At 47.7% G+C, this 27650-nt stretch overlaps 3 protein-coding genes across 12 annotated transcripts in view; 1 reads left to right on the forward strand and 2 right to left on the reverse strand.

Moving 5' to 3' along the window:
- Positions 1-4327, reverse strand: part of NUMA1 (nuclear mitotic apparatus protein 1) — a 73057-nt gene extending 68730 nt beyond the window's left edge. The window contains exon 1 of one of the 3 annotated variants that reach the window (XM_060303613.1): positions 4256-4327. The gene's annotated coding sequence lies outside the window, so the exon portion shown is untranslated. Of the gene's footprint in view, positions 1-4127 lie in introns of all 3 variants that reach the window. The other 2 variants (XM_060303611.1, XM_060303615.2) reach the window with 2 other exon arrangements.
- An 84-nt stretch (positions 4328-4411) lies between these two features.
- LRRC51 (leucine rich repeat containing 51) lies at positions 4412-20400 on the forward strand. 8 transcript variants are annotated; one of them, XM_070046154.1, is made up of 6 exons: positions 4412-4510; positions 12930-13012; positions 13628-13765; positions 18183-18388; positions 19309-19457; positions 19738-20400. In XM_070046154.1, exons 3-6 carry the CDS (start codon positions 13684-13686, stop codon positions 19877-19879), a joined length of 579 nt encoding a protein of 192 aa, XP_069902255.1. In that variant the 5' UTR covers positions 4412-4510; positions 12930-13012; positions 13628-13683; the 3' UTR covers positions 19880-20400. The 8 variants fall into 8 exon arrangements, with proteins under 8 accessions (XP_069902255.1, XP_060159608.1, XP_060159616.1 ...); XM_060303625.1 differs by having other exon boundaries at positions 4453-4575; XM_060303633.1 differs by having other exon boundaries at positions 4453-4575; positions 20147-20400.
- A 330-nt stretch (positions 20401-20730) lies between these two features.
- LAMTOR1 (late endosomal/lysosomal adaptor, MAPK and MTOR activator 1) lies at positions 20731-27558 on the reverse strand. Its single transcript, XM_030831150.2, has 5 exons — positions 27346-27558; positions 22507-22652; positions 22178-22255; positions 21708-21834; positions 20731-21362 (listed from the first exon to the last, which is right to left on the reverse strand). Exons 1-5 carry the CDS (start codon positions 27385-27387, stop codon positions 21270-21272), a joined length of 486 nt encoding a protein of 161 aa, XP_030687010.1. The 5' UTR covers positions 27388-27558; the 3' UTR covers positions 20731-21269.
- Between the last annotated feature and the right edge of the window lie 92 nt (positions 27559-27650).

Below are 27650 nucleotides of genomic sequence, written 5' to 3' on the forward strand. Positions count from 1 at the left end.
CTAGAGCCCGTGCTCCGAAACAAAGAGAAGCCTCCGCAATGAGAAGCCCACGTACTGCAACAAAGACCCAATGCAGACAAAAATAAATTAATTAAATAAATAAATTTAAAAAAAAGACACACAGATCAATGGAACAGAATAGAGAATGCAGAAATGAACACACACTTACATGATCAATCAATCTACAACAAAGGAGATGAGACTATACAATGAGTAAAAGTCTCTTCAATAAATAGTATTAGGAAAACTGTACGGCTGTACATGCAAAAGATTCAAACTGGACTACTTTCTCCTTTCTCATACCATATACAAAAATAAATTCCAAATGAATGAAGACTTAAATGTAAGACCTGAAACCATAAACCTCTTAGAAGAAAACTCAAGCAGTGTGCTCTTTGACATCAGTCTTAGCAATATTTTTTTGCATATGTCTCTTCAGGCAAGGGAAACAAAAGCAAAAATAAACAAATGGGACTACATCAAACTAAAGAGCTTTTGTATAGCAATGGAAACTAGCAACAAAAAAGTGAAAAGAAGACCAAAACATGGTATGGGAGAAGATATTCACAAACAATATATCTGACAAAGGGTTAATATCCAAAATATACAAAGAACTCATATAACTCAACATTAAAAAAAAAACCAAATTAAAAATTGGGCAGAGGACCTGAACATTTTTTTCAAAGAAGACAAACAGATGGCCAATGGCCACATGAAAAGATGCTCAACATCACTAATCATCAGGGAAATGCAAATTAAAACCACTATAAGATATCACCTCATACCTGTTAGAATGGCTATTATCAAAAAGACAACAAACAACAAGTCCTGGGGAGGATGTGGAGAAAAGGGAACCCTCTGGCACTGCTGGCAGAATGTAAACTGGTGCAGCCACTATGGAAAATAATATGGAAGTTCCTCAAAAAATTAAAACAGAACTACTATATGATCCAGCAATTCCACTCCTGGGTGTTTATCCAAAGAAAACAAAAACGAGGTGAAAAGATATATACACCCCTATGTTCACTGCAGCATTATTTATAATAGCCAAGATATGAAAGCAACCTAAATGCCCATGGATAGATGAATGGATAAAGAAGATGTGGTACATATATCTAATGGAATATTACTCAGCTGTAAAAAAGAATGAAATCTTACCATTTGCGACAACACAGATGGACCTAGAGGGTACTAGGTAAGTGAAATAAGTCAGACAGAGAGAGACAAATACTGTACCATTTCAATTATATGTGAAATCTAAAAAACATAACAAAACAGAAAGAGTCACAGAGAACAAACAGGTAGTTGCTAGGGAAGCTGACTGGGGGGATGAAAAATAGGTGAGGGAGATTAAGAGATACAAACTTCCAGTTACAAAATAAGTGAGTCACGGGTATTAACTGTACAGTGTGAGGAATATAATCAGTAATGTAATATTTTTGTATAGTGACAGATGGAATAACTTTTTTGGTTTTTTTAAAAATTTATTTTATTTTTGGCTGCATTGGGTCTTTGTTGCTGCGCCCGGGCTTTCTCTAGTTGCAGCAAATGGGGGCTTCTCATTGCGGTGGCTTCTCTTGTTGCGGAGCACGAGGCTCTAGGCGCGCAGGCTTCAGTAGTTGTGGCTCGCGGGCCCTAGAGTGCAGGCTCAGTAGCTGTGGTGCATGGGCTTAGTTGCTCTGGGGCACGTAGGATCTTCCTGGACCAGGGCTTGAACCCGCGTCCCCTGCACTAGCAGGCGGATTCTTAACCACTGCACCACCAGGGAAGCCCGGAAAAACATTTTTTTTAAATAAAGAGGGGAATTTTTACAAAATTGAAAGGTATGAAATCTCAGATTGAGGCATCACTATAAGCCCCCAGTAGGATAAAATTAAATCCACACCATGTAATGAAACTGCAGAACACAAATGACAAAAAAAAAAGGATCTTAAAAAAAACCAGAGAAAAAGGCAGGTTACATACAATGAAATAATAGTTCAATTGTGAGCACAGTTCTCAAGAGTAACAACAAAAAGCCAGAATTTCTGTAAAATGACATTTTCAAAGCACTGGGAAAAAAAATAATTGGAAGCCTAGTACGCAGCTAAACTATCAATCAAGACTGACAAGGAAATAACGATATTTTCCAACAGAGTATTTACCACTAACAGACCCTCACTAAGAAAACATCTGAAGGGGGAATTCCCCAGTGGTCCAGTGGTTAGGACTCCGCACTGCCACTGCAGGGAGCACAGGTTCGATCCCTGGTCAGGGAACTAAGATCCCGCATGCCGCTGGCATGGCCAAAAAAACCCCCAAAAAACAAAAAACTGAAGGATGTATTCATCTATTTGACACAAAAAGAAGGGATAAAACGCAAGAAAGAATAATGAAAAAACAAACAGTAAATGTATATGGGTAAAATGAAATAATCAGTGACAGCACAAAACAATTATTATTTATTAGAATTGTTCTAACATTAAGATGACTACCTTTGGAAGTGGTCTCATTCTTGGAAATGCTCATTTTGAGTCTGGACAATATGTTTCGATATGTTTAATGTAAACTGGGTAAGAGGCTGAAATAAATGACCCCTGACATACCTACTGACCATAGGGTTTTATCAATTAGACACAGCTGTCAAAACATTCCCTGATCAGCTCTGTTTATCCATCTGTGGCAGGGCTTTCCCCTATCCTAACAGTTCTAGAACTCAAGTTTTAGTTCAAGGCATTCTTCCCACTCCCATATTCCATAAATTAAAAAATGAACATTCTAAATAGAAATGTTCCTTATATGAGCTTTTGGTTAAGATCTTCTAGTTTGGGGGAGTACAGTTTGGGGCTTTAGACTGTAATTCAGGCTTTACAATTAGTCATCACTTGCTTGAACTTGGGCCAAGAAGAGAATACTTTGGCAGCTTTTCCTAAGAAGTATGTTCCTCTTCCTCTGAAGGAGAAAATACCACACAGGAACAGAGAGGGAGGGAACACATACATTCATCCCTGCTGGCTGAAAGATGCCTTACTTGATGTGAACATTCCCTCAAGGTTCCCATATATTCACAGCAGTAAAGATCTCCACAATGTGGAGCTCCAATTCCCTTCTCATCAAAGGTTTCTGCTCACCACACTTGATTATCCAGAACTTTAGAAACACATGACCAGGCAACAGACCCCAGAGAAAGGTAAGCATGCGTTAAAGTAAGTATTATCACATTTTTCGAAGGCAGTGCCCTTCCAGGCAAGAGGACATAGTAAGAGGTTCAAAAGCCACTAAATACAGATGGAAAAGCCAGGCTCCTATCCCTTTTCAGCCCAAGTAAGCTCATTCATTTCAAAGCATACGTTAATGACCATGATACATTTCACACCCTGCATAGGCAGGAGGATGGAGGTACAAAAGACACCGTCTCTATCTAGTAGGGGAGACAAACAAATACCAGATGAAAAGCGCTATCTCAGGTGTAAGCAAAAGAGGGCGCCCAGAAGAGGCAGCATCAACCCAGCTGGGCTCTCTTCCAACAAAAACCTTCACACAGTCACATCACTTATAGTCAAAAATGTTTACTCTCCAAGATGCTTCCAAGAAACAGCTTACCTGATTTCACCCTCAGAACCACCCCAAGAAAGTAGGTAAGGCAGGTAAATTCGTTGTTTACATCATAAGTGAAAAGTGAGGCTCAAAATAAACTGACTCGTTAGTCCAAGACAACCCGCACCGCCAACACAGCCCCTCCCCCCCCCACTTAAGCCCAACTCCACAAAAACCCCGGTATAGCCAACCACGCACTATCTATGCAAACCTGGCCAAGCTGAACATAAACCTCAGATGGCCCACCTGTAATAAAGTATAATAATGCTGTTAGGAATATTAAAAAGATCCATATAAAGGGTGTGGCACAATGTCTCAAACGTCGTTGGGGTTGAGAAAATGTTTATTACTACTACCACTATTGTTAACAATAATAGGCGAAGCCTTCCCACTACAGGAACCCTCGGCGACGAGCCTTTCAGGAACCCGCATTACCGGCACTCGCGTCGCCCTCTGACACGATTCCACGGACACGCCCCCAAACAGACCCTCCCCCCTAAGCACGCCCGGCACCTCCCCCTCGGACAAGGCCCTCTCCTCACAAACCTTACCCTAGATAGACTCTCCCCAGTCAGCCTCGGTTACGAAGGAGCCCTTCCGCTCACACCCGCCTCTCCAGCATCCCCCTTGGGCCCGGGCATCCCTGCGGGCGCCCAAACCACACGCCAGCAGCGGTTACCTGGCCCCGCTCTCCCGCTCCTACTCTGGTTTTCCCCGGATTGCGTTGGTCGCGGGCTCGCGCCAGCGCCGTAAGCACACAATTAGTTTAAACTATGGCCCCGCCCCCTCGCACCGCCCTTCAATTGGCCCCTGTCGGCTGGCGTCGCACGCAAGAGCACGCTGGAGGACCCGGGAAAAGGAAGTGTGAGGGCCACTGGAAAGGGAGAAAGGGTGTCACAACTTCCGGACCCCGGCCCTCGGCTTCAGGGCGAAGGCAAGTACAAATAGCTGCACTGCCCGCGGCCTTGGAACCCAGCCCCTGACGGACTACAGCTCCCGGTAGGCATCGCGGCAGCGCCTACGGCGCTCAGCTGCGACGTGGTGACATAGGTAGTTACCATAGAGTTGCTCTGAGTAACCCTGAGATAGTGGGACGCAGAGGCTGGAGGGGAAGCAACTGCGGGTGAGTTGGACGGGAAAACAGGAAACCTGCTCTAGGGGACAAGAACTCTATGGAGAGGGGAGGGGCACCCAGAAAGACTAAGATCTTCCTTTCTCGGGGGCCTGAGACCTCCCCGCCTTACCCCTTATCCCTTTTCGCAGTGAACAAGACACAAACCCATATGGGATAGACGGGCGCGGGGAGGGAAGGGAAGGCTGAGACACATACCCAGACAGATTTGGGGGTGCTTAAGAACCTCCCCCATCACAAAGATGGGACCCCCTAATACTACTGTCTCAAATCCCTGACACATCTTGGGAGATCTGAAACGCCTTCAGACATGGGGTTGGTTTTCCTCTGGTCGACTGAGACCCTCTTCAAGACATGGGAGTAAGATTAGAATAAATCACAGTCCCTAATTCTGGATTTGTAGGAAACTTTCTGGGGCTTGAACTGCCCCTTTCCTTCCAAGCAGGAAGACCGAAGGGTAGAGCCTCCTTTTCAGAGAGTCAGCAGGATCTTCCCACACATACTTATTAGGGGTCCTGTCCTTAAATTACCTCTTCTCCCTACACCTCCTCTGTGGTCTGCTTCTCCAAGTTCTGCAGTTAGAGCTTCACTCCTTTTACAGTCTTCATGACAGATCTGTTACAACTTACCCAGTGTCTTCACATCCAGTCTTTCTTTTGAGCTTGGTGAGTCCAAGGATGTTTATCCCCATTTCACAGATTGGAAAACTGAAACCTAGAGAGGAGCAGTGACTTGCTGGAGGCCACACACCAAGTCAGTGACAGCTAGGACTAGACCCCTGTTTGCCAACTTCCAGCCAAGTCTCTAGCTTGAGCCTACAGCCTCTCTAGCTTAAGGACTTGTTCAAAGTAGTAAGATAAACTGCCCCAGGGAAAAGAAACTTGTATCGCCTACATTGAGTTATTTACATTTCAGCCTGAATGGGTTTCATATCCTTCCTTGAAAGTTTAAATGGGGAAAGAGAACTAGAGAGACTAAAGACAATGGGAATCAAACAGATTTAACTAAACAAGAAGTAAACAGTCTTGCTAACACAGCACCCATGTCTGATGCTGCCATGATTAGTTAGCTTCTGGCTGGCTCCTAGCTGGCCCTGATTGGTCCACTTACTGTCTTAAAGCTTCCCCATGCTTGGTCCTAGGCCCACTTCCCACCTCACTCTAAGACTCTCTTCTTGGATGTTCTCATCCACATCCACAACTTCATTTACAACCTATATGCAGATGTACGGGAGTGTGTATCTCCAACCCCACCCAACCCTCATCTCCAAGCTCCAGATCTATATAACCAATTGCATCTTCAACATCTCCTTCAGGATATCTCAAAAACATCCAAACTCAACATGTTTGCAGCTGAACTCGTAATCCCTATGTACTCCAAGCCTGAATTTCTTCCAGTGTTCTCACCTCTGTCCATTACAGAAGTCAAAAAAACAAGCATTATCTTTAATACCTCTTTCATTTCCCATCCATCATAAAATCCTGTCAGCTTTACTCCTAGTATCTTTTCTCTAGTCGTAGCTACCATCACATCCTTCCTGCCTTCCCTCCGAGCCATTTTGCATACTGCAACCAGAGTAATCCTTCAAAATGCAAATCTGATATTGTTCACTTTCCCCACAATACCCCCAATTAAAAATATACCTTGGGATTCCTATTGCTCTTAGCATCAAGCAACATCTCAGCTTGGCTCCTACCGACCTCTCCAGCCTCCAGTCTAACCATACATTTCCCTCCCACTCTCCCTCCAGTTATATGGCCTTCTTTAAGGTCTTCAAAATTTCAAGTAACCACTTACCATAGAGCCTTCGCACATGCTGTTATTTCTTCCTGGAATGTTCATCTTTTCCCTCTGCCATAGTTAATTTGTACGTATCCTTCATATTTCTCTCGATCACTATTTTTTTTTTTTTTGGCCGAGCCGCGTGTCATGTGGGATCTTAGTTCCCCCACCAAGGATGAACCCGCACGCCCCTGCATTGGAAGCGCAGAGTCTTAACCACTGGACCGCCAGGGAGGTCCCTCTCAATCACTTCTTTAGGACTATCTCCCCTGACTGCCTAGAGCAGCTCAGATCCCTCAATTATAGCAACGTCGTGTCCCTCTCCTTTATAGTGTTATTCACTGTTGCAATGTTTAACATATTGTTAAGTACCTACTACTTGCCTCCACTGTCAGGATACAACCATGAGAAAAACATGGCTTCTGCCCTGGTGGAGTTTATGTACACACAGATAGTAAGGAGATAATACTAGTGTTACGAGTGCTACCAAGGGTAAATATAGGGTGTTATGGGAGTCCAGAAGAGAAGTCGCACATCCAGACTTGGGCATGAGGGTAGGCTCCTCAGAAAAAAGGGAAACCGGAGCTGAGTCATTAAAAATTAGCAAGGCAAAAAGAAGAAACTGTACTCCAAGCAGAGAAAGCTGGATGTGCAGAAGCCCAGAGGCAGGTGCAGGGAACTTACTCCGAGTAGCTGCATTTGGCTGGCCTGCAGAATTGGAGGTGAGGATAAGAGATGGGAGTAGAGAGATGGGCAGGAACCAGTTTGAATTTGGGGCCTACCTTTGGCACCTAGAAATATAACTTCCCAGAATACATTAGATTATGTGGAAGACTTTTCATGACGGTCTTTGGTTTTTCTTCCACCTGTAGCCCATAAATAGAAACCCTCACTAGGCCAGGCTGTTGAATCTCCTATCAGATCTCTTCATCTCAATATTCCTCACAGCTTCCTGGGCCATAATGTTGCTACTTACCTGAGAGAGAGAAGAGACAGGCTATCAACAAATCAAATTCCAATTGTTAGCAATTTCCAAAAACTAAAAACAAATTTCCATCATCAACTTGGGATTGGTTAAATGAAGTTAAATTAAGTAAAGTTTTTTTTTTTTTGGTATGCGGTCCTCTCACTGTTGTGGCCTCTCCCATTACGGAGCCTGTTCCGGACGCGCAGGCTCAGCGGCCATGGCTCACGGGCCCAGCCTCTCTGCGGCATGTGGGATCTTCCCGGACCGGGGCACGAACCCGTGTCCCCTGCATCGGCAGGCGGACTCTCAACCACTGTGCCACCAGGGAAGCCCAGTAAAGTTTTTTTTTATATATAATTTTATTTATTTAATTTTATTTTTGGCTGCATTGGTTCTTCATTGCTGCACGCGGGCTTTTTCTAGTTGCAGCGAGTGGGGGCTACTCTTTGTTGTGGTGCGCGGGCTTCTCTTTGCGGTGGCTTCTCTGGTAGCGGAGCATGGGCTCCAGGCGCACGGGCTCAGTAGTTGTGGCACATGGGCTTATTTGCTGCACGGCATGTGGGATCTTCCCGGACCAGGGCTCGAACCCTTGTCCCCTGCATTGGCAGGCAGACTCTCAACCACTGAGCCACCAGTGAAGCCCTGCGTTGGGTCTTCGTTGCTGCGCGCAGGCTTTCTCTAGTTGCGGCGAGCGGGGGCTACTCTTCATTGGGGTGGGCGGGCTTCTCATTGCGGTGGCTTCTCTTGTTGCGGAGCACGGGCTCTAGGTGCGTGGGCTTCAGTAGTTGTGGTTCACGGGCTCTAGAGCGCAGGCTCAGTAGTTGTGGCTCGTGGGCTCTAGAGCACAGGCTCAGTAGTTGTGGCGCACAGGCATATTTGCTCCACGGCATGTGGGACCTTCCCAGACCAGGGCTCGAACCTGTGTCTCCTGCATTGGCAGGCGGATTCTTTTTTCTTTTTTCTTCTGACTCCCAGGCCTTATTTTTTTTAAAATAGATCTTTATTGGAGTATAATTGCTTCACAATACTGTGTTAGATTCTGTTGCACAACAAAGCGAATCAGCCATATGCATACACACGTCCCCATATCCCCTCCCTCTTGAGCCTCCCTCCCATCCTCCCTATCCCACCCCTCTAGGTTATCACAAAGCACCAAACCTATTTCCCTGTGCTATGCTGCTGCTTCCCACCAGCCAACTATTTTACATCCGGTAGTGTATATATGTCAATGCTACTCTCACTTCGCCCCAGCTTCCCCCTCCCACTACAAGTCCTCTAGTCCATTCTCTATGTTCCTGCCCTGCAACTAGGTTCATCAGTACCACTTATTTTTTTTTAGATTCCATATATATGTGTTAGCATACGGTATTGGTTTTTCTCTTTCTTACTTCACTCTGTATGATAGACTCTAGGTCCATCCACCTCACTACAAATAACTCAATTTCGTTTCTTTTTATGGCTGAGTAATACTCCATTGTATATATGTGCCACAGGCAGGCGGATTCTTAACCACTGCATCACTGGGGGAGCCCAAGTAAAGTTAAAGTAGGGTACACACAAATTCTATGGAACACTCTGCAGCTATTAAAAAGGGTAAGAGAGTCTACAACAATTTGAAAAGAAAAAGTAGCTTTACAAAGGAACAGAAAGTATGTGTTTATTTTAAAATATACATAAGTTTGTTATATATGTCTTCTAGGAGGTTATATTCCCAAACTGTAAATCATGAGCGTTCTTGGAGAGTGAGATGGAGAGCCACACTTTTCGTTTTCACTTGATGTATCTCTCTATGTTGTTTGACTTTATTCAGCTATCACGTTAACTTTTAAAATCAAAAAAGAAAAACAGTAGGGCTTCCCTGGCGGTGCAGTGGTTGAGAGTCCGCCTGCCGATGCAGGTGACACGGGTTCGTGCCCCCGTCCGGGAAGAACCCACATGCCGTGGAGCGGCTGGGCCCGTGAGCCATGGCCGCTGAGCCTGCGCGTCCGGAGCCTGTGCTCCGCAACGGGAGAGGCCACAACAGTGAGAGGCCCACGTACCGCAAAAAAAAAAAAGAAAGAAAAACAGTAAATGATATTTCCAGTCGGGAGAAGAAAAACTCCAAAACAGAGCAGGTATGCCCCTAACCCTGTCATTCATCAATTCAGTCAACGTAGACAAATGAGGAAGGCGCTAGGGTCTGACTAGCTCCTGGTGATGAGGCTGAACAGCAGCTGGGAAAGACTGACTCCAAAAACATAGCCACTGGAGCGAGTAAGGCAACCTCAAGGCTCGTCAGTTCTCCCCAGCAGTCAGGTTCACTATGTGACACCTTGAAGATATCATTCATTTATTCCTTCATTTCTTTCATTTCTCCATTTATCCATCAAGGCTTTAGTGAATACCCAGGCTTGGTGCAGGGTAATGGTGGGAAGAGAGAAAGAAGTCTGACTTCTTTCCCTGTCCTCAAGCTTACAGGGAGGGAACAGGAAGTAGGTTATAAAGAAATGAGTACAGAGAGTACAACTGGTTCAATTTATTGAACACCTGCTACAGGGCATACAACAGCTCTCAAGACAGGGTTTGTCTCCATTTTACAGATAAGGAAACAGGCTGTGATGAAATTTTATTCAAAGTACAGTGGGGGCATATATCAATTAGTTATTGTTGTATAACAAACCATCCAAAAACATGGTGGCTTAAAACAATGAACACTTATTATTGCTTCCAAGCCTCCGAGTCAGCCATGTGTTTCTTCTGGTCTTGGCAGGGCTCATTCATGTGTTTGCAGTCACATGTGGGTTGGGTGACTCTCGTGATCTTGCCTTCGGGTAGGCTGGCTATAGGCTAGTCTAGGATGGCCTCACCTGGCATCACTGGCTTTCTTTTTCACGTATCTCACCTACACGTTTCTCATATCCCTCCAGCAGGCTAACCATGTTCTCTTGGCACTGGCAAAGAGCACAGGGCAAGTCCTCTCTTTAAGCTTCTATTTGCTTCATGTTTACCAACATCCTGTTGGCCAAAGCAAGTCGCATGGCTGAACCCAGCATCAGAGTGGATGGAACTACAAAGAGGGCAAAAGAGATGGATACAGGGGAGACCATGATAGAGTTCATCAAGGGAATCAATCTGATACAGGGCACAATGATCAATTTTATCTGGAAAGAAAGTCTTCATCAAAGAGGGTGTGCTAGAGCTGAGTACTGAAACATGAGAGTATTCACTAAGTAGGCAGCTGTTTCTTAGAACTGGATGCAGGCTGGTTTGCCACAATCAATAGCAACCCAGCAGGATTTCCTGTGCTCTTTACAGACAGGGTTCTATTATTTGTATCTTGGCTTCATTCCTTCTGGTCAAGCATAGGGCAGCAGGCGCTGAACAAATGTTTGAAGAATTGAATTAAGTATCTTACTGTGAATGAGGTGTGGACTGAAATAGCTGAACCTCGGAGCCAATTGTTAGAAAGTGCAGCTTAGCATCAACACCCCCAAAACAGAAATCCTTGTATTTGGCAGTTTCTCATTCATTCCTCCCACAAACATTTCCTGAGTGCCTGCTGTAAGCCAGGTTCTGTGTTAGATGATGAATAAGACACAACACTAGCTCACAGCCTGGGCTGGTGTTTAAATGGAGAAGACTAATAACCCTTTCCAACGGGCAAATTTGTCGAACTACTTGGGGCTCCATTTTATCTTTAATAAATAAATAAATTTATTTATGTATTTATTTATGGCTGCATTGGGTCTTCGTTGCTGCACTCGGGCTTTCTTTAGTTGCATCAAGCAGGGGCTACTCTTTGTTGCAGTGCACGGGCTTCTCATTGTGGAGGCTTCTCTTGTCGCGGAGCACAGGCTCTAGGCGCGCAGGCTTCAGTAGTTGTGGCACATAGGCTCAGTAGTTGTGGCTTGTGGGCTCTAGAGTGCAGGCTCAGTAGTTGTGGCACATGGGCTTAGTTGCTCCGCGGCATGGGGGATCTTCCCGGACTAGGGCTCAAACCCGTGTCCCCTGCATCAGCAGGCAGATTCTTAACCACTGCGCCACCAGGGAAGCCCCAGGGCTCTATTTTTAATACTAACTCATCCAGAAAAATGCTTCAGGAGCTGGTGCTACACAAAATCAGAAGTCCTTTGGAACTGCACTGAGGTTCTCTGATGGTCAAGATTAATGGTAAAAATCCGCCCTTAAATGTTTTAAGCTAAAATCCATGTCCTGTAGTGCTGAACTCTGGGGTCCCAACTTGAGAAAAGTATCCAGTCTTGCTCAGAGGCATCAAACTTCTTGTGGGTTCTCAAGTGGGACGTGTCTAGGTGAGAAGCAAGCCAGCTTCCTCTATTTCTACAAAAGAATAATGTGTTCTTTGTTGTGTCTGTAGATTTGATATCCAAAGATTCAGGTCTCCCCAATCAACAACCCATGCCCATCAGGCCAGTCTCACACTTGACAGAGAATTCATCTGTGAAGTGACTCAAGCCATCACTTACCCAAAGCTCAGTTGAGACTGCTGCTTTTTGAGAGGAAGACATTCACTTTCCATTCCTCTAAACCTGTTAAACTCTATCCTTCATATGTTAAGTCACCAAAAAAGGAATTTACCTAGACTGTGTTAAGCTTAAGCTGAATTATAAGCTCTCAGGTCCATGGTTTTTTAAGAGGAATTCCATTTTAAGAACATTTGTGAATTTCATAGTCTCTGGATACAAATTGTTTCTTTGAATTGAATGATGAGAACCACATATACTAAGGTTTCCACTTTTGCTTTAGTTGCCAGGAATTTCAGGGATAAGTAGAGGCATAGTTTCCCAATTCCCTGGTTCATCTCTCTCTCTTCCTTTATTCTGGCTTCTAATCTTTCTCTTCCATGTTTTCATTTTCTATATCTGTACTGTCCAGTATGGTAGCCTCTAGTCACAAGTGGCTATTAAGCACTTGACAGGTAGCTTGTCCCAGTTGGGATGTGCTGTAAGTGTAAAGTATCTCAAATTTTAATATCAATTATATGTTGAATGATATTTTGGATATATTAGGTTAAATAAAATATATTATTAAACATAACCTCACCTGTTTCTTTTGACTTTTCTACTAGAAAATTTTAGATTACATATGTGGAAAAAATATATACACATGGCTTGCATTTGTGATGTTCATTATATTTGTTGGACAGCTCTGTTCTACAAATCATCCTGTTTTATGAGTGTGTTATTACCATAAAATACCTCAAATCCTTTTGGAAAGCAAGTAAAGTAGTAAATGCAAAGGAGGTGACAGTAGTGGATGAAGTGAGAAGGGGAGGTTGACTGGGACATGTATTTGTCAGTCTATTTGTCTTTTGTTTGTGTCAGCTCTCCTCTTCACAGGTGAGTGGTGTTCTCATGGCTCTGACCAGTCGAAAAATTCTCAGCTTTATTTGAGCTAATAAATTGGAAAGGATCTGATAAGACAATTCACACCACATTGTAAATGACTGATAACACTGTGTTCACCCCTCTCAAGGGGTATTTCCATTTTAACAGGGAACAATCCCTGAACCCAAAGGAATGAATCCCTAATGGTGGAGTTTCAGGCATCAGTGACAGGTGAGTGAGAGTGAGGCAGACTCTGGTCTTATATGTATGTATGTTTATATATGTATGACTACATTCAGGACGTAGCTGAAAGTAGGGTCTTCCGATGAAAAGATAATGGGGCCGACAGACAAGGTGAGCAGAGAAGGTAGCAAATCCCCATATGGGTCAGACTGCAAAGGGCTGTCAGACACCAGATCCAGTGCAGGCCCTCAGGGGTTTGTTAAGCAATAGAATAGCCCAGTTGATGTCACCAGAGGGTAGCTATAAAGACAGCCTTCATGGCAACTACTATGGAGTAGCAGAAAAGGACTCAGAGTAGGATTCAGAAGACTAGGATTGTAGTCCACAGCTGACTCACTGGCTTAACTTTGGGCAAGTGCTCTCACCCTGGGGCCTCAGTTTCTTTGGAAAGTAGAAATGGGTATTATAACTATCAATGAACTCTAAGGGATGTGAAGGTGCTCAGAGAAGTAGGAAGTGCCCTACAAATGCAAGGAATCATGATTGTTATCTTAAAGTAGAAATGCAGCCATGCAAATCTGGAGTAGTGGAGGGTATATAGCAGGGGTGGAGAGCTATGAGGAAACCTGAGGGCCAAACACCAGTCCTTCTCTGTCCTCCCAGGCTGAACCCGGATTCCCAGGGCCCATGCTTCCACCTGACAAATGATGGCTTGAGTTATGAACAAACAGGACTATACGAACACTTCGGTGCAAGAGCCCCCTGTGGACTACTCCTTCCGAAACATCCACGTGACCCAAGGTCAGCCCCCAGAGCACAGCATTCCACTCACCATGGCAGCAGGATGGGTGTGGTCCCTAGGGAGAAGCCAGTCTTCTACTTAAAAGCCTAAAGAGATTCTTTGCATAAGCATATGGGATATTTGTTGCTGCTATTTTGGGGAGAGTAGTGGGTAGGAAGGTGGGAGTGGAAGAGTTTGGCCTTTTAAAAAATTACCAGCAAATCTGAAAGGATCCAGGGGGCTTTCAGGGTAACTGATGATCTTCAAAAGAAGCCAGGCTACAGCAAGACAGTCAGGTGGAAGAAAACAGGAGAGCCAGTCTATCAGCCAATAGTATATTCTCCACTTTTTACCTGGAGAGAAGAGACTAATGAAAGGAAAACACAGGCTGCTACAGAGTCCAGCCAACAGGCAGAACCCACTCTGAGGACACAAGCCTGTTCTGATCACTGGTAAAACATGTAAGGTCTTGTTATTAACAAACTGGCATGTTTCCAGTCTAAATATTTATTGACAAATTTTATATTCATTTCAGTCATATCCAAATTTATTCCATTATCACCCACACTTATTACAGGTCCCAGCACTGCCCACGCTCATTCCTGTTTTATCATTCAGTGTGTGTGTAAATGGGCAGCTAGTACCTTTCAGGAGGGGACAGAGGGAGGCTCTCATCAAGATCATATTCTCAAGAGAATGTGCTTCTTCCCAGGGAAGTTCTGCTGTCTTTGTTATCTGCTCTCATAAACACATCAGTACGTCTGCCTTCACAGAACACAGGTTGGCATCAACATAACCTAGAGCCATTATCTGGCTTTGGTCGACTCTCTTAGGCAAGCAGCGGCCACCTTTAAGTTCAGGAAGCACATGAATAGTTATCAAGGGTACTGGATACTACTTGGGTTTGGGTTTAGGGTACTTACTACTTGGGTTGCCGTCAGCTACAACAGTAACTCCCATTTGTTCTCTCATAGCACACACCCACTTGCCGTGATCCTCCTTTATTATGCACAGCGTCACTTCTGATTGGTGTAGTCCATGTTTCACAGGGTTTTAGCTGCAATAATGGCTATGTACAAGATAGCTGAGGTGACAGAGGAAGGAGAGAAGTATGGCTCCTACCTACCCTGAGAATTCCTAGATCTGAGTGGGGAGTGTGGCTTAGCCCTCTATGGTGTCCTCAGAAGGAGGGGAGAGACAAGTTACTATGACCAAGGATAACTGCACAGCACAAAACATAATCTGCACAGATGCCCTGTCTTTCATTTAACAGTTAAATCTTGAGCACCCACTATTATTAAGCCTTCTATATATGTGTGTTTAGGTCTGTACACGTATGCCAGGCATATGCTCCTTGCTGAGTGGGGAAGGGAGAAGGAGAGGCACATCTAAGCCCCAAAAGGCCAGTCCCCTCAGGTTCCCCAGGGCATTTGGCACACTTACTTAAAATTGGGGTTAGAGGACAGGGTAGAGTTTTGGGGTACCTGGTACACTATTTCCTGAATTAATCAATATATGGATCATAGAATCTGAAATGGCAGTGACTTTAGAAGGCATCCAGTCTACTACCTCCAACCCATAGTGCTCTAACTGCTCACAAACCCAGTTAAGGGAGTCCCATACCACACACCTACCAGCCCTTCCATTACAGGGTGAGGAATGACACAAGAAAGTTCTTCACATCAAACACGTGTTCTCTGTGGACACGTGGGAAAAGCTGCATGGCAACCCTTCATAGATATGAAGACAGAATTATGTCTTCCCCAGATCTTCCTGGGGCTAGACAACCCCTAGTTCTCTGAGTGTTGATATCTGTGGTCCAATTTCCAGACCCGCCTTGGCCTACTCTGAACAGGGCAGCTTTGACAGATCCTCAGGCAATGCAGTGCTCTGATGGAGTCTGCGGAGAGCAGCGTGGACACCCTCCTCCACCCATGATAACAGCAATCCCAGGCAGCCTCAAGTTCTAGGCAATGCCATCCCCAGTGGCTCCCCCTGAGCTGGGGATCAGCCCATGCTTGCTGGCATTCCCCAAGCTGCTGCCTCACCAGACTGGAGGCTAGTCCGTAGGTGGGCTTATTTTGATCTTAACTTTTACTCATCTCTCTTCATTTCAGGGTTTGCAGTCAGGCGATGTGAGGCTGGGGGTCAGGATTAGGGTTTATTCACGAGCTGGGGTACTCCGCTTCATGACCCTCCTGCCACCTCCCCCCCACCCTCAGGCCCCAACTGTGGGTCCACTCACTCCCGGACCAAGACAGAGAGCCACCTGGTGGATGCTGCCTGACCTGCAGCTGAGGAGAAAAAGTTCAAGCTGGGTGGGGGTGGAAGAGAAGTGTGTCTAGTAAGAGCTGAGGCGAGGGTGAAGACAAGTGGACCAGTTCAGAAAGTACTACTTCCTTTCTGAGAGGCAGCTTTAGACAAGTAACTAAAGGCATAGAGGCAACAGGAAGCATCTAGTCACCTCAGCCAGAGCTGGTGTATGGTTCTGACTCTGCCACTGAGACTGTGAGCCTCCTGGTTCTCCCTGCCCTGGTTCTTAACTTCTTTAATGGATGCCCCTCCCCTCACCCTCGTTCTGCTTGAAGAACCTTATCTATTTCTCTAACTTGTATACACTCTATGCTAATGATTCTCAAGTCTATGTCTCCTTCATATCCAACTGCTTACTCGGCTTCTCCTCTTTCTAGTACTATAGGAACCGCAGATATGCCAAGGCCAAGCCTGAACGCATCACCTTCCCAACTTTTCTTTTTTCTTTTTTTTTTGATTGATTTATTTATTTTTCTGGCTGCGTGGGGTCTTAGTTGTGGCACGCGGGATCTTCATTGCAGCATGTGGGATCTTTTCGTTGCGGCACACGCGGCTCTTTGCTGCAGCGTGTGGGCTCCTCTCTAGTTGTGGCGTGTGGGTTTTTCCTCTCTTTAGTTGTGGTGTGCGGGCTCTGTAGTTTGCGGCACGTGGGTTCTCTAGTTGAGACACGCAGGCTCAGTAGTTGTGGTGCGCAGGCTTAGTTGCCCTGCGGCATGTGGGATCTTAGTTCCCCGACCAGGGATCAAACGCACGTCCCCTGCACTGGAAGGCAGATTCTTTACCACTGGACCACCAGGGAAGTCCCTCTTCTCCTTTTCTTAATCCTGTATCAGTTCATAGGACTGGCATCTCACCAGTCATCAAGAACATTGGGCAATACCCTTGAATTTTTTTTTTTTTTTAACCGCGCCACACAGCATGTGGGATCTTAGTTCCCAGACCAGGAATTGAACCTGCATCCCCTGTGTTGGAAGTGCAGTCTTAACCACTGGACCGCCAGGGAAGTCCCAACACCCTTGAATATTATTCTACCCTTGCATCTAGTCAACCATCAAGTCATGCTGTTTGTATGTCCCTCATCCTTGCTTAAATGACTGAAAGAGCCAAATTGGTCTTCCAGTCCCACCCACTCCCTACAATCCATGCTCCACACTAAACCTTCAGTGATCTTTCTGAATTGAGAGAGCTGTATCATCTCCTTTGCTTTCAACCCTACAGTGGCTTCCCATCTTCTACAGGATAAAGTCTAAGATGCTCAGCCTGGTTTTCAAGGCTCCGTGTCTCCTTTTCCCTCCTTGCCCCCTTGTGTAGTACGTGTGTGTGTGCCCATGCTATTCCATACCTCTGTAACTTTGCTCATGCTCTTCTCACCCTTTCCACCCTTCTTTGCCTGGTTAACGTCTCCTAACCCACTGAGATACCCAGCTCAGGCTTCACCTTCCCTGGGAAACTTCCCTAAGCTCCCAAACTGGGTTAGGAGACCCTTTTCCGTGCTTCCACAATTTAAATAGCATTTATTATAGTATATTCACCGTTTGTTTTCATCTTTCCCATCTGAGCTCCTCCAAGGCATAAACATCTGCTTCACCCCTGCTCTATTATTCATACAGAGCTTATCTCTCATTTTGTTCACCATTGTATATCCAGTATCTGGCACACAGCAGATGCTCAATACTAATGGAAGAGGGAGAGGACATCAAGAGTGTGTGACACTGAAGTGAATTCTATAGGCTCTACCAGTGGATAATTCTGGATTTTGTGCTTCAGCATCTTGGCTCAAGTCCAACACCTCTGCTTCTTGGTTTCCTCATCTATAAAATCCGCCTCCCTCCAACTCCCACACAGGGGTGGTATACAGAGGACCCAATGATACAATAGACCTGAGAGGAGCACGTGACCCAAACCAAGAGTTTGGGATGTGAAGTCTTTGACCCTTAATCCAAGCTCACTCTGACTGCTGGGGCCTGGGGAGCAGTGCATACAGTCGCACTGGACACAAGCATGGGATTCTGGCCCTGCCAGCTCCTCTAGCTACAAATTCTCCCAGTTCTGTTCCTTTGCCACCCCCCACCCCGAGCCAGAAAAGCAAAGATGACATACCCAAAGTTCACTCTGTCCCCACAGATCTGTTAAACGAGAAGCCACGGACAGGGCTACGACCACTAAGGCACGCAAAGTCAGGGAAGTCTATATCTCAGTCCCTGTGGCTGAACAACAACGTCCTCAATGACCTCAGAGACTTCAACCATGTGGTTTCACAGCTTCTGGAGCATCCAGAGAACCTGGCCTGGATTGACCTGTCCTTCAACGACCTGACTTCCATTGACCCTGTGAGTCCAGAGGGTGGACCTGAAGCCACCTTGTCCAGTCCCCAGCCTCTCCACCTCCCACATATTATCAAGGAAGTAGTGAGGCAGCATGGTGCCCTGCAACGCACATGGCTGTGGGCTCAAATAGATATAGGTTCAAATACTAGATCTGCCTCAGACTGTGACCTTGGGCAAGCTCCTAACCTTTCAAAACCTCAGCCTTGCTGTCTGAAAAATGGGGATAATATGCCAGCATTATAAACATTTTGTGAGGATTAAATGAGAACAAATGAAAAGCAACCGGCACATAGCAAGCCTTCACATAGGAGGCTGAAGTAAAATCGTAGCTTATTATTGGGCACCCACTGTGCTTTGTGCCAAGTTCTTTTGCAGAGGTAGGTACTAAAAGTACAGCAGTTACTTTCCATGAACTCAGGCTAAATTTTAAGAAACAAACAAAACTGGCCCCTTTTCATCCAGGATCTGTGCTAGAGGGGAAAGGAGTTAGAGTATGACTTGTAAACTGTTCCCCAGGTGCACTGATCTCAATTTAACTACTATTTTAAAAGCTCTTATGTACCTAGCATGATGCTGTCCCCTGTCCCCTGTTGTGATAGAATCTTAGAACACCAAAGCTGGAATGGTCTTCAGTGAAGGGACAGCTAAGGCTCAAGGAGAAGCAGGAGAGCCCAGGCACCTGGCAAGTCAGTGGCAGTGATAGGACCCAGGCCCATACCTTCTGCCCCTCGGATCACAGTGCTCTGTCAGTGTGGTGCCCCTGTACCCCTTCAAAGGCAAATAAAAGTAGGTTGGAATCAATCTAGTACGGCTCTGGGGGTGACAAATCATTCCCCAAACTCTTCCTTCTCTGCCCACAAGTCAGTCCTGAGCACAGATACACGGCTCTGTCCAGTCTAGCTTCCGGTTTCCTTCCCCAACAGGTCCTGACAACTTTCTTCAACTTGAGTGTGCTCTATCTCCATGGCAACAGCATCCAGCGCCTTGGAGAGGTGAACAAGCTGGCTGTCCTCCCTCGGCTCCGCAGCCTGACACTCCATGGGAACCCCATAGAGGAAGAGAAGGGGTATAGGTAAGTGCCCTGCCTGGAGGTGGGCTCCGCTGGGCTCCCATGAGGGAAAGGAGGAGCGTTAGGGTTAGAAACCTAACACCATCCTTCTGCTATGCTTGGACCAGGGAAGGGAGTAGAGGGCTTTAGGCATTTCTTGATGTCAGTCAGGATAAATTCAGTCTCCCCCACACTCTACTCAAGTCCCTCCATTCCTTGCAGTCAGAGGAGATAGGAGCGACTGGTGGAGGGGGAAAGGGGTTCTAGAAGGGGGCCTGACCCCCAGCCCAAGTCTTCCCCACAGGCAATATGTGCTGTGCACTCTGCCCCGTATCACCACGTTCGACTTCAGTGGGGTCACCAAGGCAGACCGTTCAACAGCTGAAGTGTGGAAACGCATGAACATCAAACCCCAGAAGGTCTGGATCAAGCACAATGCACTGTGAGGTTCCAGGGACCCCAGCAGTCCTGAAGGCCTGGGGATGCTCAGCTTGGTTTGACAATAAATGATTTGAGCTGTTCAGCAGAAGTCTCTTATACCATGTAAAGATGCCCCCCAACTCAGGCAAGCGCCTGTAGCTCTGGTCTTACTTCACTGGAACAAGGAGGAAGTGGAAGGAGAGGCCTGCTGGCTTGGGACGCAGGAGACCTGGGCTGATTGCATGGCCTTGGGAAACTTATCTAACCTGTCTGGGCCCCTTTTCCCTCTTTAGGTCAGATATCCTGAGGTTAGAGTTGCTTCGCAGAGCACCAAGGTTCTGTGGAGATGCCTCAGAGGCTTCCATGACAGGAGGCCAATAAGATGGGCTGTGACCTCTGAACCCCTCACTTCAATCAATCAGATGAGAGTAGTTCCACTGTCGTGTTTACATATCACGATTCTACTTAAGATTTCACTTGATAAAAAGAATCTTCTGCTTGAAACTATGTGTCTGCTGACTCTGTACCAGGTGCTGTTGGTCTCCCTGCATACATCCACTCCCTCACCAGGCTTCTTGGTAATTCCACTGAGCCTGAGGCAATACCCACAACAGTGAGAGCTGCCTCAGATTCAAGTTCAGCTTTGACAGTGTTCCCATCACTGGAGGAGGGACAAGCTGAGTCTTATCATATCTGAGGTTAGTGCAGGCCAAGTCTCAGCTAAGACCTGGGAACCCTGAAGCCTTATCTCCTTGATTCCTTTTAGTGCCCCTAGAAGATGCCCCCTCCCCATCCTCCACCTCGCTGCTCACAGACTTGAGTAGCCAGAAGTAAGTAGTAGTGGGGTGGGCAGGACAGAGGGGCTGGAACCAGCACACAGATGGATACACTTCCTTTATCGAGGGTGACAAACCAAACCAAAACAAAAAAAACCAAACATGTAAAAACCCAGGGTGCTAGAAATACAAACTCAATTCATTCAAATTCAAGCTCATCCAGACCCTGGTCACAAGCCCTCGTGAGGTGCATGTGAGCACCAAGTCAGGGAGAGGGGGACAGAAGTGAGGCCAAGAAAGGGTAGGCAGGGGGTCCTAAGAGGCCCCCTAGTGATCACCCTCACACCGGCACCTGCACCTTCCCAGTGACAGTGAAGACCTACCAGGCCCTGTCCCTGTGACCCCCACCCCACCCGTGGCCAGGGCTTTGAAGGCCAGTCCCAAATGGTTCTACCCTCCCCTGTTCCATCCTCACTTGCTCAGGCTTCTCGCCTCACTCTTCTCCTCCTCCTCCACTTTCTTCTGTGATTAGTAGCAGGTTAGGATACTGTATAAGCCACAGTGAGGCTGGGGGCCAGGGGAGGCAGGGTGGAGACGGAGTGAAGAGAGGAGAAGAAGAGCTGTCCAGGGACCCCTCTCTTCATGGAATCCCAAACTGTACAACCAGCTCCTCTTTTGCGTCCACACGGATCTGAGAAAGTGCACTGTAGGCATAAGCAGCTATCCTGGAGACCTGGGACAGAGGGACCGGGAGAGAGGAACAGAGAGACAGGTGAGAAGGGAGATCCGGAAGCAGGCGGAGGGGATGGGTGGCCAGAGAGGGAATGATGGGGGACAGGGAGCCAAAGAGAAAGGCAGGGATGGGAAAGACAGAAGGGAAGAACAAAGGGTAGCAAAAGAATGAAGGTTTAAGAGAGGGGATGGGGAGAAGAAGAAAAGTAAGAGTGAGGTGGGAGTGAGCAGGGCCCACAGGCTACCAGGCTCCCTAACTCCACTTCCCTACCTCCTCTGAGGTGGAGGGGCGAACCCTGTGCCTCGCTGCCACCCAGCGGCAGGGGCGGGGCGAGGGGTGGCTCACCTGCTGCAAGTCGGCGAACGGGACAGGCTCGCTGGCCAGCACTTGGTGAGGCTGGCTGGTGAGGGACGGCAGCGGCGGCAGCTTCTTCCAATGGGTCAGGCTGCTGCTCAGCACAGCCAGGCGGGTGCTGGCCGAGGGGGAGGAGGGGGGACAGGCAGTCAGGCCACAGTCGGCCCAGCCAGCCCAGGCAAGCTTCACTTCCTCAGACCAGAGAAGTAGGTGACAGGAGCCTCAGCTCACCACAAACCCACTCCAGGCCGACCTCCTTTAGTCTCCATACCCTTGAGTGTCATGGGGCAAACTGGCTCAACAGGACCATCTACTGAGGCACCCAAGTGACTTGGGGCCACCCCCCAGGCCACACCCAAAGGAGAAGCCCGGACTGGGGCCCAGGCTCCAAAGCTGGATCAGAGGGAGGGGAAGGGAGGGGCCCAAGCAGCCTGAGGGATCCCAGCCGGCCAGAGGCTCACCTGTACTGCCTCGCCCGGTCCATGTACTCGTGCTGCTCCATGCCCTGGGAGTCTGCAGCAGACACGTCGATGATGTTGCTTTGGGGAGAAGAGGCAGAGAGGACATAACAGGTGCTTCCGAGATGGACAAACAAGACTCACTGCCAGGTGCCAACTCCAGGGCTATCTGACACCAGTGTCCCTGCCTGCCCACGGGAGCAGGGCTGGGCCCAGAGGCACCTCTTCCCACTGATCTTATCCCATCCCCCACGTCCTGGGCCTGGCTCTCCATCCCAGTCTTTAATATGGATGAAGGAGGTCTGCCCCAGGCCCGGTCCTGTGATGCCCACCTGGCTGTCTTGGCGAGGATGGAGGAGAGCAGTGCCTGCTCATCGGTGCGAGCGGAAGGCAGGCTGTGATAGTTGGGCTCGGCTCCATTGAGGGCTTTGGTGGGTGGGCTGCTAGGGTCCAGCAGCAGCTTCCGCTCCTCTCGGTCCTAGGAGAGGCCATGGGGGTAGACATCAGCCCTGAGGCCCTTAGTCCAACCCACCTTTATTAGGCTCTCTTCTCAGCCCAGCTCTGACCTTTAAGCACCAAAAATATTTTTATTAGGAATATCCCAAGTGCCCAACTGTACGGAATGTCGGCTCTAAGACTCAGATCCTGCCTGCCCTTGGAAGCTAAGCTAAGCTAAGCTGGTGGTCTAGGATGAATTAAAGTGGAACCAAGCAGTCTTAGAGGCCCTGAAAAGACGGGCAGAGGCACAAAGCAGGTATTTAGTAACAGCCCTGCAGCTTCAGAAAATGATCCAGGGCTTCCCTGGTGGTGCAGTGGTTAAGAATCCACCTGCTAATGCAGAGGACACGGGTTCGAGCCCTGGTCCGGGAAGATCCCACATGCCACGGAGCAACTAAGCCCGTGCACCACAACTACTGAGCCTGCGCTCTAGAGCCTGTGAGCCACAACTACTGAGCCCCCGTGCCACAACTAGTGAATCCCGCATGCCTAGAGCCTGTGCTCTGCAACAAGAGAAGCCACTGCAATGAGAAGCCCGCACACAGCAACGAAGACCCAACACAGCCAAAAATAAATAAATAAATTTTAAAAAAAAGAAAAAAGAAAATGGTCCAGCCCCCAGCAGAGAAAGGATGTTGGAGACTGGAAGACAGAGGAGGTGGAAAATACCAAAACGGAAAATACCAAAACAGTGGGGTGTAGAGGAGAAACTAATACAAGTCAGGAGCCCAAGAATGGCCCTCCTAATCCCCCAGACCAGATCCTCCCCAGCAAGGCTGTCTGCTCCCAGGATGGAGAGGCCCTGTGAGGCCAGACAAGGCCCTGGGCCCCAAGGAAAAGCAAGTCCAACCTCTCAATGGCCATTCCTCATATTATCTCAGGACAGGAGTTCCAGCTGCAAACTCTGGGCCCCACAGTCCGAGTGTCCCTTCTTTTTCTTTTCTCTTTTTTTAAATAAATTTATTTATTTTATCTTTGGCTGCGTTGGAGCTTCATTGCTGCGCATGGGCTTTCTCTAGTTGTGGCGAGTGGGGGCTACTCTTCGTTGTGGTGCATGGGCTTCTCATTACCATGGCTTCTCCTGTTACCGAGAATGGGCTCTAGGCGCGTGGGCTCTAGAGTGCAGGCTCAGTAGTTGTAGCACACGGGCTTAGTTGCTCTGCGGCATGTGGGATCTTCCCAGACCAGGGCTCAAGCCCGTGTCCCCTGCATTGCCAGGCGGATTCTTAACCACTGCGCCACCAGGGAAGCCCTTTTTTTAAAAAAATTATTTATTTATTTGGCTGCACTGGGTCTTAGTTGCAGCGTGCAGGATCTTTAGCTGCGGCATGTGGGCATCTAGTTCCCTAACCAGGGATCGAACTTGGGCCCCATGCATTTGGAGCATGGAGCCTTAGCCAATGGACCACCAGGGAAATTCCCAAGTGTCCCTTCTTTTATTTTATTTTTTTTAATTTTTTAAACATTTATTTATTTATTTTGGCTGCACCAAGTCTCACTTGCGGCATGCGGACTCCTTAGTTGTGGCATGCAAACTCTTAGTTGCGGCGTGCATGCGGGATCTAGTTCCCTGACCAGGGATCGAACCCAGACCCCCTGCATTGGAAGTGCAGAGTCGTACCCACTGGACCACTAGGGAAGTCCCCAAGTGTCCCTTCTTGAGGGCAGGTCCCTTCTACTCTCAGGTGATCACTCTCCTCTCTTCCGATGCTCTCTTTGTGTGGGACTCCCAGAACCAAACTTGGTGCTCCCGGTGTATCCTTACCTGAAAAGTTGGAGTTGTTCCCTCCCTTGCCAAGCCACCACACCTCTGTGAATGTGGTTTCATTAGTTTCAGCAGCCCTGTTTCTGCTAGCCTATGCTAATCACTACAACCCCCAGAACTGACCTGGGACCAAACCAAGTCTCCCTGGTCCTGTATAATTCTATGTGTTATTTCTCCTCGTTTTAGCCCCTTGTTCTTATCTACTGCAATCTTTCTGAATACAACCCTGCCTTGAGCCCATCAGCTGCAAATCCCTGCTGGCTTTGTGTCAGCTGCAAACTGGATAAGTGGATATGCTGGGTATCTATCCAAAGCATAAAGAACAAGGGTACCCAGGACAAAACCAGAGACAAGGGTGCATCCTGGCTAAAGCGGACTCACCAGCCCTCAGTGCCAGACCACTGGACTCCTTAGTGTTCCGTTTCAGGCCTATCTCAGTTCCTACCAGACTTTCACACTTGCAGGCTCCCAGCTCCCCTGCCCACAACTCCACAACTCTCCTTACAGAGGATACTTCCTCCTACCCTGCTTGCCCTGCCCTAGGCAGGGCCAGCCTTTTGACATTACTCTTCTGTCTCAAGCCTAGGTTGCCCATGTCCCCAGTTCCCAAGAGCATGAGACAGAAGCTATGGGCTTCTGCCTCATCAGCTCCCAACTCCTAGACACCCCGACCCCCTAAAACACAAGCTAAGTACTAAAAACAAGATGTTTGCCAAAGATTAAACTATCTCTAAGGAAAGCCAGCTCCATAATGAAGCCGGAGTTTGCTTCTTCTTATATGTCCATCTTTTCCCCAGCCCCAATTCAGACAGATCCTCCTGCAGGATAAGGGGTTCTCCAAGAACAAGGTTGTTTTCCTGAGACCTAGACTCCTGGAAGAGGCCATGCTACCACAATTAGAGTGGACAAATAACATCACCCCATCCCCAAAAGGGTGACTGGAGCATGGGGGAGGTTTTCACACCAACGTTTGTCCTGGAGTCAACGTCAACCTGGGAGTCAGAGCTTCACTGCCTACTGTAGCACAGACATGTACGTGGCCTATCACTAGCCGCCTGGTCTGTGGGCACAGCTAGAAGACACAAGTCTGCCCAACGGATAAAGACATGACTTGTCATCAAAATACCTTGCCTGTGGCACTTCTCAGCTCTGTAACCTTGGCTAAATCACTTAGCCTCTCTGAAGTTTTTCTTCACATTTAAATAGACATAACTGGTACCTATATGACAGATGTTTTGGCAAGAATCAAGTGGGATAACTGTAAAAGGTCTTTGAAAACTGTAACATGTTATACATTTCTCTTTATTATTATAACAAAGGGTCCAATATGAGAGTGTGAGAGGGGCCTGCCCAAGACCCGAAAGAGGGGACAGTGAATGGTTTTGGCTTGTAGACCAGGTAGTAAGCAGACCTTCTCCACGTGAGGCCTCAAATCACCCAGGACTGATCAAGCACCATCTCTGGGGGTTAAAAACAGAAGTGAAAGCCCATCAAGGGGAAGGTGGAGATTCAAGAAAACCGCAATGCCAGCTAGAAGCTGGTATCCTTTCTCATAAAGAGTTAACCCTTGACTCATTCCCTGCAAGAGTCCATATTATGGTTTAAGGGACAATTTCCCATTAAACCATAGCTTTCCCAGTAGGCAGGGATATTGCCTCCTATTTCTAACAGGCTGGAGTGAAGTGTGAAGTACTGGCTGTATGGCATGCCTAACATAAGGCACAGACATATGTATATGTTCACTGGGCATTTGGAGGCTTAATGAGGCCCAGGGGCCACCCATCCCTCTCATACAAGTGACATTTTCCCCAGCTTAAGTCCTTGACCCAAAATAGATTAACATGAGTCACTGGGGAAAGACCTACTTCCCATTTACCAGTGATATAATCCGTTTCTGTGACCATCTACTCCACTGGACTGTGAGCTACTTGCTGAAACCTTTCTACAGTTTTTGTCTCTATATGTGTTGAAATATACAATCCAGGCTTAGAGGTAACCAAAAAGGCAAGTGGCCAACAACTTGAGACTTCATCCTTGAAAAGGTCTTCCCCTCCTCAAAGGAGGTCAGGCAGGCAGGGCAAGGATTTAAGTGTGGCAGGAAGTTAGAATACACCAAGGGGAAGAGACAGAATTTAAAACTGTACAGGCCTTCCCAGCCTAATCCTTTCTGCAAAAGGATCAGATCTACAGCCAAATTCCCAGGACAAACACCCTTCTAGCTAGAGGAACCCTGAGGCCCCAGGTAGGGACTGCACTGAGGGAGGCCAAACTGAGCTCCCCAGGCCACCTCTCTTTTCCCCCCAATCTAGCCAAAGCTAAACCCGATTTGTTGCTTTCCAACTTCCCACAGGTCCTGATGTCCTCACTGTGTCTATTAAAACCTTCACTGATCAACTCAAATGACACCAACTTCCATAGGCCTTCTCCGACCCCAGATCAGCAGTGACCTTCCTTCTTCAACCCCAGGGATTCAGAGTATACACAGATTCCTGATTCATATCGGGACACTCTAACTCAGAGCCTCAGCTTACCCACCTTTACAATGGATTCACAAAGCCCGCTAATACAAAACACAGAGAAGGAAGCTGGGAAGAAAGTGCTTCCCCGAGACCTAGGCTGAGGATCCTTGAAATTGTAAACGTCTGAAGGTAGGGAAAGATGGAAGGCGCGCGAGCGAGCGGGACACGCGGCTGCCTGCACATCCCAACACAGGGGCTGTGCAGAAAGAAATGAGGCTTTAAAAGGGATAGCAGCCCGGCCCGGCGTCTCCTCTGTAATCTGTCCTCTCCGGGCCCCCGTACTCAGTGAGCCCTGAAGTCCTGCTGACCCTCTTCTGCAGCCTTTTCTCTGGGCCCCATGCCCCAGGATCTCTGCCCTCACTCCCGAGCCCCGCCCGCGGCGGCCGCACCTGGTCCGAGTCCTCGTTCTCGCTGCTGTAGCAGCACCCCATGGCGGGGGTCGGGCCGGGCGCTCAGGCCGCGCCGAGGAGGGACGGCGTCCGTCAGGAGCCCTTCCGGTCACATGACCCGCGCCTGCATCCAGCAAGTAACCACCGCCCCCGCGCCTACCCCTTCCCAGAGGAGCTTAGCCGCCGCGGCTGCCGCCGGAACCCCGGCTTCCGGCCCCGCCCCTACCACGTGATCTTAGCCAACCAATGGAAAGGCACACGCTGCGTGACAGGCCGTGAGACACGTGATGCAAGGAAAGGGAGGG

Source organism: Globicephala melas, chromosome 8 (genome assembly GCF_963455315.2).
Source record: "Globicephala melas chromosome 8, mGloMel1.2, whole genome shotgun sequence".
In the NCBI taxonomy this organism is placed as follows: Eukaryota; Metazoa; Chordata; class Mammalia; order Artiodactyla; family Delphinidae; genus Globicephala; species Globicephala melas.